General features: G+C 37.0%; 1 protein-coding gene across 1 annotated transcript in view; it reads right to left on the reverse strand.

Annotated features, from left to right (window-relative positions):
* Positions 1-17254, reverse strand: part of DEUP1 (deuterosome assembly protein 1) — a gene marked incomplete at both ends in the record, with an annotated part of 101854 nt that overhangs the window by 44661 nt on the left and 39939 nt on the right. Inside the window, 4 exon segments of the mRNA XM_082661245.1 lie at positions 3874-3979; positions 7380-7525; positions 13457-13699; positions 15704-15817. Coding sequence (XP_082517371.1) covers positions 3874-3979; positions 7380-7525; positions 13457-13699; positions 15704-15817 — 609 coding nt within the window.

Raw genomic sequence — 17254 nt, forward strand, 5'->3', positions numbered from 1 at the left:
TCAGGTAGCAAATTCTGTCCCTTCTATTTCAACCTCTCTTAAATCTCACCTCTGCTTTCCATTCCTACTACCACTGTCTTAGTCCAGCCTCCTCCCGTCTTTCTAGAAATCTTTCACTCTCTCTAATTCTTGAGGATCAGAGATAAAGTATGTAATTACTGGTCTCAAAAAAAAAAAATCACAGTCCATTGGGGGAAACAGGAAAATAAACAGTTAGAACACAGTGTAGCAACTGATATCAGCAGTATGTAGTGGAGTAGTGCTTACTCCAGCCTGGGGATGCCAGGATAGGATTCCCAGAGGAAGGGACATCGCACGGAATACTGAAGGATGAATGGAAGCCAGATGGAAGAGAGAGATGGAGGTGAGCTCCCAGGCAACGAATGCAGTGAAGGAGCGGGGTCAGATGGAGAAGGCACACTCAGTGAACCCAAAGGAGCTTGGAGTGGCTGAGACTTGGCGCGTTGTGAGAAGTAAGGCTGGAGAGTTAAGGAGGGGGCCATTCACAAAGAGATTTATATGAATTTACCCCTTCAAACTTCAAAAACTTTTTTTTCATTTCATCTTTAAACATTTCAGGATATATCTCTAAAAGAATAGCGGTGTGCTCTCTCTCTTTTCTAACATAACCAGAATACCATTATAATGTCTTAAAAATATTAACAACAATTCCTCAATATCATACAATATCCAGGCACTATCAAATTTAAAATTGTATCCGAAGTGTAATGAATGGTTTGCAGGTTTGCTTATTTGAATTGAGATCTAAATATGGTCCACACATTGCGACTGGCACCTATCTTTTTTTTTTTTTTTTTTTTTTTTTTTTGCAGTACGCGGGCCTCTCACTGTTGTGGCCTCTCCCATTGCGGAGCACAGGCTCCGGACGCGCAGGCTCAGCGGTCATGGCTCACGGCCCCAGCCGCTCCGCGGCATGCGGGATCCTCCCGGACCGGGGCACGAATCCGTGTCCCCTGCATCGGCAGGCAGACTCTCAACCACTGCGCCACCAGGGAAGCCCCTGGCACCTATCTTTTTAAAGCCTCTCTTTGTGCATGCATGTGCGTGTGCACGTGTATGTGTGTGTTCTGAGTACTCTGCATAGATCGTCTTATTTAATCACCACAATCTCTATATTCCAGATCAGAAAATTAAGATACATAACTGTTCACAGTCACATTCTTGGTGACAGGCAGTCTGATTCCAGGTCCTTACCCATTGTTCTATGTAACCTCTGTGAGCATAGCCCTAGAACGTGGTTCCCACATTGGAAAAAAGCCAGAGTGGGATGACCTAACATGGAAAGTTCTCAGGTCAGTAAGGCAACCATGGTCCAGCCTCAGGCTTTATACCATCAATCTCTCATCTGAGTCTATTCTTTTTACCAAAATTTTTAGAATTTCAGAGTTGGACATAACCTTAGAAATCACATGGCCTAACTCCATCATTAAAAAAATGGAAAAACAAAGGCTCATAGGGAAAGGAACTGACTGGGTCTAAGTTATCCAGCTCCTAAGAACAGAAGCGTAGACTAGGAGACTGAAGTACAAATACCCTTACCCCAGGACAATATTACACATCTCCTTTCATCTCCCATCTTCTCTCTCCAATTTTTTTCTCTTACAATTTATTTGATGAACAATGGGGTTGTTCTATCATTTGCCCCAATTTGGATTTTGCTGATTGCATCCCCATGCTGTAGTTAACATGCATGTTCTCTTAAAATGGTATTTTAACATGTTCTCTTAAAATGGTATTTTTTAAATGTGGGAAAAAAATGAATATATTATCATGAAGGAGGAGTAAACTATTTTCATTATTTTTACAACATTTAGATATTAAAACATGCTATACTGCAAAATTTCTTTTTAAATGAGATTAATTTACCTAGCTGTAAATGACTTTTGGCTTTATTAAAAATGTCAATTTTATCACAAAATAAGTTACTAAAAATCATTCTATATTGACAAAAGAGAAAGAAATAAAACACTTGCAAGATTCATAGTACATGGCTCTTGTTGGTTTTATTACAAGAGAATGAAAATGCTCTCTACAAACACTTCCCAGAAACTATAGCTATTTATACACAATTCATTTGTTACCTTTTCTGCACAGCAATGCATTATCTAGAGGTCTCCCAGAGTCTGTAAAGAGATTTGTGTCTTGCAGTCTCTCCCTCCACATCAAAACTGTGCAAAATCAGTAGATTCCTTCTAAGTTTTATTACTCTACCTAAATCTATGAGGTTAAGAACGGTGTAACTATACTTTAGGAGGATTTAATCAACCTTTTATCATAATGTATTCACTGGGGACTCCAGTCAAGAACAGTTTTTAAAGTTATATTTTAAAATATCAGTAAAATAAGTTTCATGGGATTATGTGAAAAATATAAGGAAAATGATCAGTAATTCATAACACCTTTTCTACACTTAATAGTTGCCTGACAGTCAATTCTTCAGGAGATGGGATTTGGCTTTTACATTATTATATTTCCTACAGAAATAAGCAGTACAGCAACAGTCCTACTAGATACTCAATAAATGTTTGTTTAATTTATACAAACAACTGAATTTATGACCCTATACAATTATGGGAGACTTCAGCCTTAATATTAATTAATTTGTTCTCTAAATATTTATTTTCTCATTGTGTGTCAGGCACTTTGCTGGGCACCGGATGATAATTCAAAGGCACACCCAGTATTTTCCTGCTTTTAACAATTGTTTAGACTATATAGCATTGAATATTCTGTGTAATCCTTAAACTGAAAGACCAGAGAAGTGGGTAGCAGCCGTGAGAAACTCATGGGAAAGCCACTACTGAATTTGACTAGAGGAAGAAGAGAAGACAGTTTTTGTAGCTGCCTAGCTCCTGGCAGAGTACTTGGCACATGTTAGGTGCTCAAAGACAAAATGTGGATGTCACCAATAACAAGAGCAGCCAACATCTATTAGGTGCTTCCTCTGAGCTAGGTAGGCCCCGTTTTAAGCACTTTACTTGCATTATTCTATGGATTTAATGGAAGAGTATGAATTCATACTCTTAAAGGAAGAGTATGAATCCTGGAGCCAGATTGCCTGGATTCAAATCCGGCCCCTGCTACTTACTAGTTATATAATATTGGTGGAAATTGCTGATCTTCTCTGTGCCTTAGTTTCCTTAAATGTAAAAGAGGGTAGTATTAGTACCTACCTTATAAGATGGTTGTGAGGAGTACATGAATTAGGATTTGTTAAGCCCTTAGAACAGCTTCTGGCACATGGCAAGCATTGTTTAAGCTTGTTTAATCCTCATCACAACCTTATGAGGTAGGGCGAATTATCCCACCCCCATCCTAGAAATGAGAAACACAAGCAGCTCGCATAGGCAACTTCCCAAAGCTCACTCACCTAGCGTGTGGTTGAGTGCAGGCCTCTGCTTTCACACTTCCTGCGCTCAGCTACCCTGCACTGAGCCACAGGCCCTCTGTGTTTCCTGGGCAGTCTCCCAGCAGCAGAGTGATGACCTAAGGTTTGTCTTTCTTGTAGCATCACACAGAGGAGTGTCAGAATTAGCAGCTTGGTAGGTTATTATCTTAGGAGAAAACACAGAAGGAAAAAGAAGGGAGTGTGGGGGCTTCCCTGGTGGCGCAGTGGTTGAGAGTCCGCCTGCCGATGCAGGGGACACAGGTTCGTGCCCTGATCCGGGATGATCCCACATGCCGTGGATCGGCTGGGCCCGTGAGCCATGGCCGCTGAGCCTATGCCACAACAGTGAGGGGCCCGCGTACTGCAAAAAAAAAAGAACGGAGTGAGAGGGAAGATGTTTTTCCCCCTTTGTATTCAGAGACTTCAGATCTGCCTGGAAGAACAAAGCTCATTATTTGCCATACCTTGTTCAATTCTTTTTCATGATTTGGTTGATCTGGGGTCACTGCAAACAGCTCTTTCCGTTGTTTTTCTGATTCTTTAATAGATGGTGAATAAGATGATTCAAGTCTACAAATTATAATGAGTAAAAATTAAGCTTAACTTGATAAATTGTTGTGATTATATTGTTAATTTAGGCCATCATAGGATGCAGAGATAGATTATTAGTCCGCTGGAAACATTTCTAGTTACAGAAATGGCAAGTTCTAATACATTCAGGTCCCATAAGTATTTGCATATTTAACTGAGTGCAAATAGTCTTAGTGAAAAAAATAAAACCTAGTTATTAATATGGAATTTCAATTATACATTAAAAATTGGCTGAATACTGGATTTGCATATGTAGATAAGATTTTTGGATAAGAAGAAAAGACTGTTTGGTATAATAAAATAGCTTGGGAGCCAGTTTAAAAAAGAAAATACACCTGACCTGCTTCTACATCGTGGAAAGGAACTATGTCAGGAGATGTCCGAGGGGAGCCGCTACTCTGTAAAAGTGATTCAAAATGATTAAATCTGACAGGCTACCCAGAGAGAGTGCAAATATGTCTATTTTTTGGCTGCTCAATTTATAAAATGGAATAGCAACCATATATGGACACTAGAGAGGAAAGGCAGAAACTAGTATAAAAAGTACCATTTCCATAGGAAGGTTGGAGAACTAGAAACAGGTAATGTTCACTTCCACATCAGGGAGGTTGGTAAAATTAAAAAAACATTAAAACAGAAAAATAAAGATAACCAGGCAAGAAAAGAAACATGCTTTCCACTATTGCTGGACCAACCTGGTAGAGTCTGGGGTTTTGAGGAATGTACCCACCTATAAGTGAGCATAATTTTAGATTTCCGAAGAGCTTTTTAAAAAGTTCCACAAATCGAAAACTTAAGCCACACATTCAAACACAACAAAATCTGAGTAATGATAGAGAAATAACTAATGTAAAGATGGAAAATAAAGGGCTCTTTTAAAAGGTATAAATTAATAGTGATATCCCTGAGGTACACATGTCTGGACTGGACTGCTTTTATTCTGATTATCAAATATACATGTTAAGTGTAGAAAACAGTTTATCAGAGTATATACTGCGATAAATTATCATCTAGGAAAAACTGTTGTCAGCATTTTTGTGTACATTAATTGTCTTTTTTGCCTGTGTATGGAAACATACATGTTTCCTGTACAATTAGAATGTACTGAACACATTATTTTTCAGTCTCCTTTTGTTTCCCACTCAGTAATATATTGTATTTTATCCAATATTCTCCTAAAACATTATTTCAGGATCAATCTTAAATTTCTCTTATTTGCTATGATTTTAAAAAGGTGAAAAATGAAATTTCCTAATTTTTTAATTCTTCCTAAGCAATTCAGGGAGTGGAATGCTGAACTGAATGGTAAAACCTCATAATGACCTTATAAATTTCAGTAAGTGAAGGGAACAAACATCAAGCTTTAATGTGGACAAGTTTAAAGAAGAAAACAATAATCATGCTAATATAAAGATATAAAGGAACTATCATTTATCTTGTAAGAAGGGAATGTAGAAATTATTTTTATAACTCTCAGAACGTATCAGCCCAAGGTGTTTCTATAAGTAAGACAAGAAAAAGCTAACAAAATCTTAGCATTATGGAGAAAGGTTCTGAAAATGAATGAAGACATTATAATGCTACTATTATAAAGCCATTGTGTGTCTACACTCAGTAGCCATGGCTGCTTCACCTTAATACAGCTGTAAAGACAAAACAGAGTCTAAATTAAAAAAAAAACCCAAAACAATAAAGAGGATAGAATCATGCTCATATGAGCACAAACTAAAAGAATTAGAAACTTTCAGTGGGAAAGATGAAGGCTGAGAAGACTCTGCCCAAAGTCTGAAATACAATGGAAGCTGTGAAAAGTTAAATATCTATCTTTTCATCAAATCTCAGAATACTAGAACTGAAGAATATCCTCCAAATTAGAAAGATGTAGCTTGGAGACCAAAATATATACCAACTTAAATAGAAGATGGCAAGCAGGCATACCAGAAGAGTCGTATTAGCCAAATATGTGAATAACGGCAAGATTTTAGATTAAATCATGTATTGAAGGACAGTTGGCAATGTCTGGAATTCAGCATTGGCCTTGTGAGGAAGTTCCAGAGAAAATATCTACAATGCTCTTCACAAACCAGAGCTAGACATGGGTTGAATGGTTTGCTCTTGTAGGAAACTTCTTACGTTTTTAGGCATATATATTCCTTGCGCAAAGACATTTCTCACCAACTCACCACACTGGGACAGTGCCTTGCACATAATATATTTCCAATGGATTTATTAATGATCAGTGGTGATGACATATAGCTTATATATCTGAGCACTCTATAATGCTAACTGGCTAACAGGCATTCTACCATCCCTGGTTAGATGCACAGTAGGTCATTTTTACGGATCTTAATTTGCCATTTGTTGTTAAGCGTAGACCTCAAAGAAATGCTAGCAGATCCCACAACTTTGAAGAAATAATTATTGCCTTTAAAACAATGTAATTATCCTTCAATAAAATATCCCTTACCATTTGGCTATTCAGTTTCTAAAATCCTATCATTGGTCTGGCATTCGCCTTCAGATGTATGAAGGATTCAAGTTCTAATGAGAATTAGAACATCAGTGAATAGTTAGAACATTCAAACTGTCTATTCACAAACATAAACATTTAATAATCCTCTGCCAAGTTCCATTTCCTTTGTGGTTAGGTAGTACACAATATCTGTCTGATTTTAAAAAAGGGAAAAAAAGTCTGGTCTAACAAAACCCTTGATGGAACTGACACGGTGGTGAGTGTGGAGGCCAAAATAAATACAACATTTATGAGTGAAAAGTTAGTAACAGGTTTAAGGCCAACAAAATAAAAATATTTGAAAAATATGGAATAAATCTTATTTACCAACACTGATAATTAAATACCAGCTCTATTCTATTGTTTTTACGATATTCTGAAGAATAAAGTTCTAAGAAAGTCTCTGACTTCATTATGACACATAAATATCCACATATCAGAGCATGATATAATTTTCTAGGTGAGTAAAGATACTGATTTTGAAGATAAATAATCACTAACTTTTTTTTTTTTTTTGCGGTACTCGGGCCTCTCACTGTTGTGGCCTCTCCCGTTGCGGAGCACAGGCTCCGGACGCGCAGGCTCGGCGGCCATGGCTCACGTGCCCAGCCGCTCCGCGGCATGTGGGATCTTCCCGGACCGGGGCACGAACCCATGTCCCCTGCATCGGCAGGCGGACTCTCAACCACTGCGCCACCAGGGAAGCCCCCACTAACTTTATTTTTAATATCTAATATTACCTAATAATTAACAGCATGTTAATACAAAACTGACTTTTAATTCTAGTTTCAAATATAAAACTCTTAAAAATATTCAAACATGATGTTTTGAATAGTTTTTCTCAGGCTGCTGAATATAAAAATATACCTTTTTTTATTTTCTGGAGCACTTTGGCACTCTCCTAGTTTTAATAATTCTCTGTACAACTGCAATCGTTCCATTTCTATAATTCTCAAGAGATCATCACGTGATTGTAACTCACTTTTCACCTCTGAGAGTCCTGCTGCCATGGCCTAAATAAAAACATCAAAAAATTTCAATCCTCACATTTGGATATCATGATGTATAATACTTTTAAAAATATTTAACATCTATGAAGCAGCCTAATTTCAAATGAACTGATATATAATCCTTTGCTGGCTCTGTCTTACAGAATTTCATTCATTTATTCAACAAATATTTACTGAGCTCTTACTCTGTGCTCAGCACTGAGGATACAGACACAGGATCTGTCCTCATGAGCTTACAGTCTAGTGATAAAGACAAAGAAGCATCCAAATATGGCCATACTGTATGAAAGAGGGAAACATAAAAGTATGAATAAAATATCAATGCATAAAATTTGAATGAATGCAAATAATTCCTAATTTAAATAAGATAATAGCCAAGAAAAATCTAATTTCAAAGCTGGCCAACAAAGTGAATTATAAACCATGGTTTACGGTTCCACTATTGCCCAATAGTAGCCCTACTTCAGCTGGTAACTAGAAATACCAGCAATCCTGTGAGCCCAGTGTTTTATTTGGCTAATAGCAGGGACTTGAGCAAGTTTAGAAGCTGTTGGGAAGGATCTAGTTGGGAGAGAGAAGGGGTAATACTAACAGTGTCAGGTTCCTGAGAAGGTAGGTGGGGTGGGTCCCAAAGCACAAGTGAAAGAACTGCCTAAAGCAAAAGAGTCCCTCTGCTCCTGCAGTAGGAAAGAAGGAAGGAAGATGGAATGGAGACACGTATATGCATTTGGAAATGGGGAGCTAGGAGAGGGGCTACCTGTTGGCTTTTATTTTCCTTGTGAAGGAAAAAGGCAATGTCAGGTCAGTGGAAGGAGAGGTGGAGGTGGGGGTGGGGGAGGGGTTTTTGAGAGTGGAGAAGGTTTGAGATGGCCTTCAATGGGCATGGGAGAGTTAGTTGTTTGGAGCAACACAGTAGGACTCCTGGCAATGTTGATACTCATTTGAGGTTTGTGCCCATGACCTGTTGAGTGATTTTCTCCAGCAGAACTTGGCTGTTCTCTGGGAGAGAGGAATGGAAGAGTCCTTTCATATCAACAGGTCTCCTCCACTCAATTACACAGAGAAATGAATATTTATTAATGTAATTAATATTAACATATTAACATATTAATATATTTGATGACCCAAGTCGTCAAATCCATCGCCATTTTTATAGATGAGGAAATTGAGGGCCAGACTTGGTCCAAAGTTACATAGCTCATAAGTTGCAGATTCTGGAATGCAAAAATCCAGATCTTTTGTCTACTAGTTCAGTTAGAACATTCAAGACGCAAAAATAATTGTTTCGTGCAAAATAAGTAAAGCAGACCTGTAGCTTATCGGTAAAGTTGGGGGGGGGGGTGTTGTTCTGAGGGCACTGCTAATAAAGGCTGTAAAAAAACACTGTTGATATTTTCAAAAAATCATTTGTTCAATAATGCTTTATATATCAATAATAGATTCATTCAAATATAATCCATATACCATAAAATGCACCCACTTAAAGTGTACAGTTCGGGGGATTTGAGAATATTCACAAAGTTGTGCAAGCATCACCACTATCTAATTCCAGAACAGTTTCATCACTCCTAAAATAAACCACATACCCATGAGCAACCACTCCTCATTTTCCCTTCCTTCCAACCCCTGGCAACCACTACCGTATGTTGTGTCTCTATGGAATTACCTATTCTGCACAATTCATACAAATGGAATCATATGACATGTGGCCTTTTGTGATTGGTTTCTTTCTCTGGGCATAATGCTTCCAAGGTTCATCCATGTTGTAGCATGTATCAGTACTTCATTCCTTTTTATTAATAATATTTAATTGTATAGATATACCATTTTATTTATTCATCAATTGATGAACATTTGGGTATTTCCTTTTTTTTTAGCTATTATGAATAATGCTGTTATGAAATTCATGTATAAGCTTTTACGTGAACATACGTTTTCTTATTCATTAATTCTTACGCAAAAATTCACAGCTTAGAATTACAATCATGTAGACAGTATAGGACATATGGGTTCCCAGATAAACTTTCTTTTTTTTTTTTACCAAAGTCTTAAATATAATGTATTATTTTCCAGGAGACCTAGAGACCTGGGCTCAGTAAAAGACCTAGCTGCAATACTTTAGCCCCAGAAATTCCTGGCTGATTTGGAAATAAGAATGAAAATATATTCAAATAGGTGACCTAACAGACTTGTTTGGATAAAGTCCTTGTCTCAAACAGTGGGGATTTTTCAGATGAGGTTAAAATTCCAAAATAAACAAAAGAAATGTGAAACAATAGATTAGCAAATAGAAAGACAAATTAACGATGTGAATTTCATCGATTACTTTACCCAATTGAGGAAGGCACTCTCCCGGCTCCCTGCATTGCAGATTTACTACCAGGGAGCAATCTAACATGAACCTGCATGTAGAAGAGTGGGCCTGCCTTCACTTGGGGAAGGGGTGGGGTACAAAAGGGCTCTAACTCCAGGACAATGAAATGTAGTGTCACCATGGAATTCTGTAAAATGTGATAATAATGGAGTCTATTTGTGTACTGTCATTAGAAAATAATACCTAAAAGAGAGACATTTGGGGCTTCCCTGGTGGCGCAGTGGTTGAGAGTCCGCCTGCCGATGCTGGGGACACGGGTTCGTGCCCCGGTCCGGGAGGATCTCACGCGCCGCGGAGCGGCTGGGCCCGTGAGCCATGGCCGCTGAGCCTGCGCGTCCGGAGCCTGTGCTCCGCAATGGGAGAGGCCACAACAGTGAGAGGCCCGCGTACCGCAAAAAAAAAAAAAAAAAAAAAAGTGACATTTGGAGATATCATTAAGGGAAAAAAAGCTTCTTTGTGATCTAGCTGCACAGGTAGAAGAATTTATGTTAGAATTGAAACTTTTACAATAATAATGATTTGACAGGTTTTTCTAACATGAAGGAATATGTGAAAGTTTTTAATTATAATTGACAGCATTATGTAAAATTGATTAGAAAGTGCAAAAAAATAAGCTTTGTTGATATTGATAAATTGAGTTGTTTTTTGACTTGTGTAATATCCCTTTGAATTCAATGTTAATAATACTGAGTTGACACAAGAATTGGTGATTTAACTTAGATTAGGTGATTTAAAATTAGCATGCTTTTGTATAAAAGTCAAATCAATTATTTGTCAGTGTGGATGCAAATATTCAGGAAAAATGATTCTTTGGTACTTGATTCAGTTACTGGAACACTTTCAAGTTTGCTTGGAACAACTTGGGTATGTAAATCTCTACCTTTTTAACTGTAAATTTTATGAAATCTTAATACAGATTGGGAACTTCCGGTGAATACTAAACATCCAAATTGAGATGTGTAAGTGTAACATACACACCAGATTTTGAAGACTTAGTATGAAAAGAAATGTAAAATATCTCATTAATAATTTTTTACATTGATTATATGTTGAAATGATAACTCTTTGGATATATGCTGTGTTACATAAAGTTTATTACAATTATCTATTAATTTCACCCATTTCATATTACTTCTTTTAATGTGGCTACTAGAAAAGTTTAAATTACATTTGTGGTTTGCATTATATTTCTATTGGGCAGTGCTGCTCTAGTACCTTAATGACACATTAACAAGCAAACAAAAAAGGTCCATTTTTTGGGCATAGATATTAGAAAAAATGCAGAACAATTTATTTCTGTCATTAACTGCCAATGGGGAATATTGTACACTTTCAAAACGTGAGTAATGCAGCACAGTAAATAAACATATGCAATGGAATTAATAGCTATGCTGACACATTTCAAGGTTGTGGAAAGACAAGTGAGAAGGTGTGATTCGTGTGAAAATTCAGATGCAGCTGGCATTAAAGTGTGTTGTAAACTAAAGAGAATTTTATATACAATAAGTGACAGTAATTCAGACTGAAATGGTTGTCTTTTTAAATTCATGTGCAAGACGTGGAACACCATCATATGACAGTTTTGCAAAAAGAGAAGAGAAACTTCTTTCTAAATACATGCACTGGTTACAGTGATTATTCACTTCTAATTATTCCCATTTGGTAAAATATAAATTTTGTAAAACTAGTTTGAGGCCCATCTGTTTAGTTAGAAATTTGCTTAATGGTTTGAGAGAAGCAGTGAGTTTGAACCCTCAATCAGCTATCAAGCAGTAAATAATTGATACTTATTCTAAAGCAAAAGAATGAAATGTAAGTAAAATTTGGAAGTAAAACAGGGAAAAGGCCAAACAAAAGCAGCATTTTTTTCTAGTTGCATCAAAATTAATTAGTGTTTTCCTGGAAGTAGAAATCTTAGCTTTTAGACACCTTGAAGTTTTTGAAGCAAATTACTTCTCAAAAATCTTTTCATTAGAACTATAATATATTTTGTGTGTGTGTGTGTGAACCATACTCCAGAATAATTTGCTTTTTTTTTTCTGCAAGTGAACCCTTGTGATCCTGGTGCAGCCTCTAGCAGTATAAAGACAGCTGCAAAATGTAAATTTAAGTCGTCTTTAAATCAGGGCCAGAGGTGTGACCCGTGGCCCCTGTCCAGGGGGATGAAGGGGAAGCAGCCCCTGGGAGGAAGGGGAGCCTGTCAGAACTAGCAGTCACGCAAACCCAGCTCCACCAGGACTGGTGGGCTGATGGCGAGCTAAACACTAGAAAGCACCTGGACAAGCTCTAGAGCAGAAGGGGAGGGGCTCGTCTCACTTACATTCTAGTGAATCCAGAGAAAACATCATCAATAACTTTTCTGTTTCTAGAAGATGTATGACTTTCTCAGTGTTTAGCATTTGTGGTTTAGCCTGGTTTGTGTACATCTGCTTTCTCATTTGTATTGGAATAACACCCCCTCCCCAAACAAAGCTGGAGTTTGGGGTGGGAAGCTGTACTTCTCGTAGAAATGCCACAGGATAGGAGAAGCTGGGAGCCTGTGCTCTGTCCCCTTGCCAACGTGGGGACAGGGGAACACAGAAGATAGATGCTGGCAGAGAAAGAAGTGAAAGGATGAATCCCACACGTAATCCCACATACAATGTGGCAGAAGGAGGGAAGGAGAAGTCGGCCCAACACTAAGAAGTGACCCTGGGAAGAAGAACCTGAGGTGGAATATCTTAGAGAAGTGGGAGTCTGCTCAGGCAGTGACCTGGAAAGGTGACCTCAGCCTGAGGAGGGAATAGAGTGGGACTAAGAAATGGGCCAACTGACACAGAGGAATCAGTAGAAAGAGGCTGAATGTTTGCTGGTGGGAGATAAGACCTAGAATGGGAGAGAAAACCACAGAATGTCTCAAGTAACTGGGAGAGCCATGAATAAGAAATACACATTTAGTCGAGAAATTGGTAATGATCAATTTTGATGAATGCTGCATAACCTTCTTAGCGGTTCCAAGAGAGAGACAAAAAAAAGATTTTTGAGTTAAGAAAAAAATTAATCCTTGGAAAAACCATCCATCACATCTACCAAGGTGGAGTTACCTCCTATTTGGTAAATGATTATGATAAGGTTAATGGCGATAAATCACAGGGAGTGACCCTCATGCCTCTCAGGGAGGTGATTAGATTGTCAAACCCTTAATCATTTCCTGGGTCTCCAGCCCAGGACTCCTGAGAGGCAAAGAGGCACAGTGTCAGAGAGAATGAACACTGGAGACAGAGGGTGTGGTGTGGCTAAAGGGCCATGGTTTTTAGGAAGAGAGGTCTGTGAGAGACCACTGTTCTACTGCACTGGTAATATTTATTATCACGTCGCTGCAGAACCCGAGTGCACCTAGTGGGGAAAAGTACCCACGGGAATACTGAACTTACTCATCAAGTAAGAATTACTTATTAAGAGGAAATATGAGCTGAATTTACATATGTAATAAAAAATTAGCTTTCTAATCCACATGCCTGTTGAGTCATCATTTGTACAACTCATGGGCTATAACAGTTGAAAAACAAATAAATCCTTACCTGGCACTGTCTTTGGTACATTTTTAGTTCTTGTAAGAGCTTCTGATTTTCATCTTGTAACTTATTCCTGCTTAGCGCTATTTCACTCACAGCTGATTTTAATTTTTCAATAATGAACTCATCTCTTTCATTGGTTTCACAATTGGTATCTGGTTCGCATATCCAAGGAATTTCAGAGCTGCTGTCTTCTTCTATGTCCTGTTTTTTACTACTTAGTGGAGTTTGGTAACTTTGCTCCTGTTTCTGAGAAATATGAAAATTGTGTCAGTTAAGTGAAGAGTATCGTATTTAAGCTTACATAAAGTTCAAGAATGATAGAAAAGAATTAGTAAAAACATCTTTAAATATATTATTAGATAGTGAAGCTTTGTCCTTCATAATTCAGTCTTGTGTTTATTCTAAAACCTGAATTTCAGGTGGCATAAAGAGAAAATATATCTGTATAACCTCAGAGCATAGATGCAGAGTAGAGTAGATGGCTTTTGCTAGGGAATTCTTATTCAGCAAAAAAGAAAATATAGAAGATATGAAAAAAAGCATGGATTCAATTACATAATAGCTGAAAATGTCTCTATGACAAAAAATAAACAAAATAAAAAAAATCTGGATTGTACAAAGAAGTTGTCAACATGTATAACAAGGGTAATTTCTGATGTACAAAAACTTCTACACATCAATAAGAAAAAGACAAACAACACAAAAGAAAAGTGGGCAAAGTTTATGCACAGGCAATTCACAGAAGAGGAAATGAAAAAGGCTGAAAAACACAAGAAGAGATGCTCAACCTTACAAGTAGTCAGAGAAACGTAAAACAAATGAAGTCAAGGTTACTATTAGTCCATCAAGTTAGTAAAAATCAAGACTGATAGTCCATGCTGGTGAGAGTAGGGGTAGTCTTGTTGCCTGTTCATGAATTATAAATTACTATCATTTTTAAGAAAGGGATCTGCTAATATTTATTAAAATTTTGAATGAACAAACCCTTTGGCTCAGCGATCATTTCTAGGATTTTTATTTAACAAAACGAAAGTATTCGTATTTAAAGATGTACATACAAGGGTATTTGTTACACTACTGTAATAGCAGAAAACTGGAAACAACCTGAGTGTTAGTTAATAAGGAAATGATTGAAAGAATTATGGTACATCTGCGATATACTATGGTATATATGATATATATACACTATATACTTTGAAATATTTTAATTAAGTAGTGACTCAAAAGGCTCTTCATGGCTTATTAAGTAAAAAAGCAAAATTTAAAAAAGAAAAATATACAATTTCCACACAAGCATATATTTACATATTTGCACAAACAAAAGAAAATGTATGTGAAGATAAACACCTAATTGTTAACAGTGTTTATATTAAATGGATAAGAATGAAATAGAGGATGAGGCTATCAGTTTTACATCACATTATTTTGTATTGTTGAATTCAGGGAACATGTATAACATATAATTCAAGTAACTTAAAGAAAGAATGAAAAATAAGTATATATCAAACAAAAATGTTTCTTACCAGCTTTAATAAAAATTCAAAATTCCTTAGGTAAGCCTTTAAGGCTTATTACAATCTAATATCCAACTCGCCAGCCTTCCCTCCCGCCTACTGCCCCTTCACCTCCCACATGGACTTCCAGCCAATTGGCCCACTTTCCATTCCCTGAATTTGCCTTTTGCTCTCTTGCCTCAGTGACTTTGTTCATGTTATTTCCACCACCTGGAATACATTCTCTCTTGTCTCAAAATATAGCCATTCTTCTTCTAGGCCCAGGCCTAGTCCCACCCCTGCTGGAGGATGTTTCCTGACTATGTCAGTCCAAATTTTTCTCGTACTCCTTCGACCTCCAAAAGGATTTGTATCCTTTTCATTCACTTGTCATTAATTATCTGTAAACCTGTACATGTATTATCTGTGTCTAGGCTGTAAGGTTCTAGAGTGCCAGGATCAAGCAATCTTAAGACTTTCTAAATGACTTGCTCATAGGCATGCAAAAACATGTTATTTAATGACATAATAACAATGGAGACTTTTAATAGCACCACCTTCTGAGACATACAGACTAAAGTCACCATTACAGATATTTCACGCACTTGTAACTCTACCCAGTGTTGGACCTACTCTGGTTATTTTCCCTTAGTTGGCATTTGTATCTGTAGAAGGATTACATGCTGAATGGTAAAGAGAGTAATAGTATTTAACTTCTAATTTATTCTGATTTAGAGGATAGTATTAGATAATGTACCTGAAATGGATTACACTTCTCAGATAATACTTTTTGTTGAGCATCTAAAGAAACCAGATGAGTCTGATATAGTATCTCCTGTTTGTCCCATTCTCTTGACTTTGCTCTAAATTCCTTTAAAAAGTGGAGAGAGAAATATAAATTGAAAAAATTATTCATTTTAAAGCACAATGAATAGGGCTTCTTTCATTTGTACATCTTTCTTCTGAGAAAAAAAGTAAATCCATTCTTTCCCCATTAGGAAAACAAAAAAGTATCAAATCACTCATCTTGGATTTAGTAATAGATATATCTTCTAATTTTTGCTAGGAAAGTATGGAATTGAATCCGCTACTTTATTTTTATTTTTAATTTTATTGGAGTATAGTTCCTTTACTGCATCTTTTTAAAAATAAGGATTTTTGTTTGTTAAAAATATAAAAAAATTTTTATAACAAATACTGATAACAAAGAGCGGAGTTTCAAACAATTTTTTGCATCAACCAGTACTTCCTTTCTATTTCCTGAGCTGACACCAGAAGTTTTTTTCCCTTCTTTCATTCTTTACACTCAGTCACCAAACCTGCTCTCTTGTTTTTGAGGGGGTGGGGCTTGGACTGATTTAGTGACTTTGTCCCCTGTGGCTTTCAAAACTGTTATCCCAGGTGAAGCCAAGATTGACCCATTCTTGAGAACAGACACAACAACCATCTCAGGCCTCCTTTAGGCAGTACCAACTGGGCTAAGCTGGGGAAGAAGTGGTAGAACTACTTGATACAGCATGCTCTCAGTTCTTCACGGTTTTGCTCAAGTAGTGTCTTCACGGAGCCTGGTTATCTGTTCACAGATTTATAAGAGGAAAGAATGTGGCTTTGGGAATCCCAGAGAAAACTTCACTGCTTCTCAATTTTGCCTAGGGCTGGCCATCATATCTCATCTTTCTGTCCAGGCTGTAAGCAACTTAAGGGTAAGGACTATGTATTTCATTACTTTTGTATTGTTCACAGTGCATGACAAAGTGCCAGGCACCACGTACAGGGATGTACAAACAAAAGCATGGTATTAATATTTCTAAAAATGTAAACATTTCTCACTAAATTTTGCAAAGAAAACAATGTGGTTGGAAACAAACTCTATAGCTACTTAGTCCATAGCGATATATTACTGAATGTAGATACATGGCATGAATGCATTGATGTTTCCAATTATCAGCTCAGTAGTATTAATTGTAGTATTAGTAGTATTAGTGTCCAGCAGGTACTGTGGAGAGAGGAGAATTTGGAAATATTTCATGATTAAAAGAAACAAATTTTTGAAAGAAAGAATCAATTTATATATAAAATAAAGTAGGGAAATGTACATGTAAATAATTGTAAATTATTAGTACAATAATAGTGCCACATAAAAGCCATGCAGATGATGCCATGATTATCTTAGCCATCCCTAATAATATGTCAATTGGAAAAGAGTTCATTTGGCTAGAGAGATTGGCGATGTTTTGAAGATGGTTGAAATGACTGGATTGGCTAGCTGGAAAATAAATATATTAATTTAGAGAATGAAAGCTACAAC

Source organism: Grampus griseus (assembly GCF_964374135.1).
Source record: "Grampus griseus genome assembly, chromosome: 8".
Taxonomy (NCBI): domain Eukaryota; kingdom Metazoa; phylum Chordata; class Mammalia; order Artiodactyla; family Delphinidae; genus Grampus; species Grampus griseus.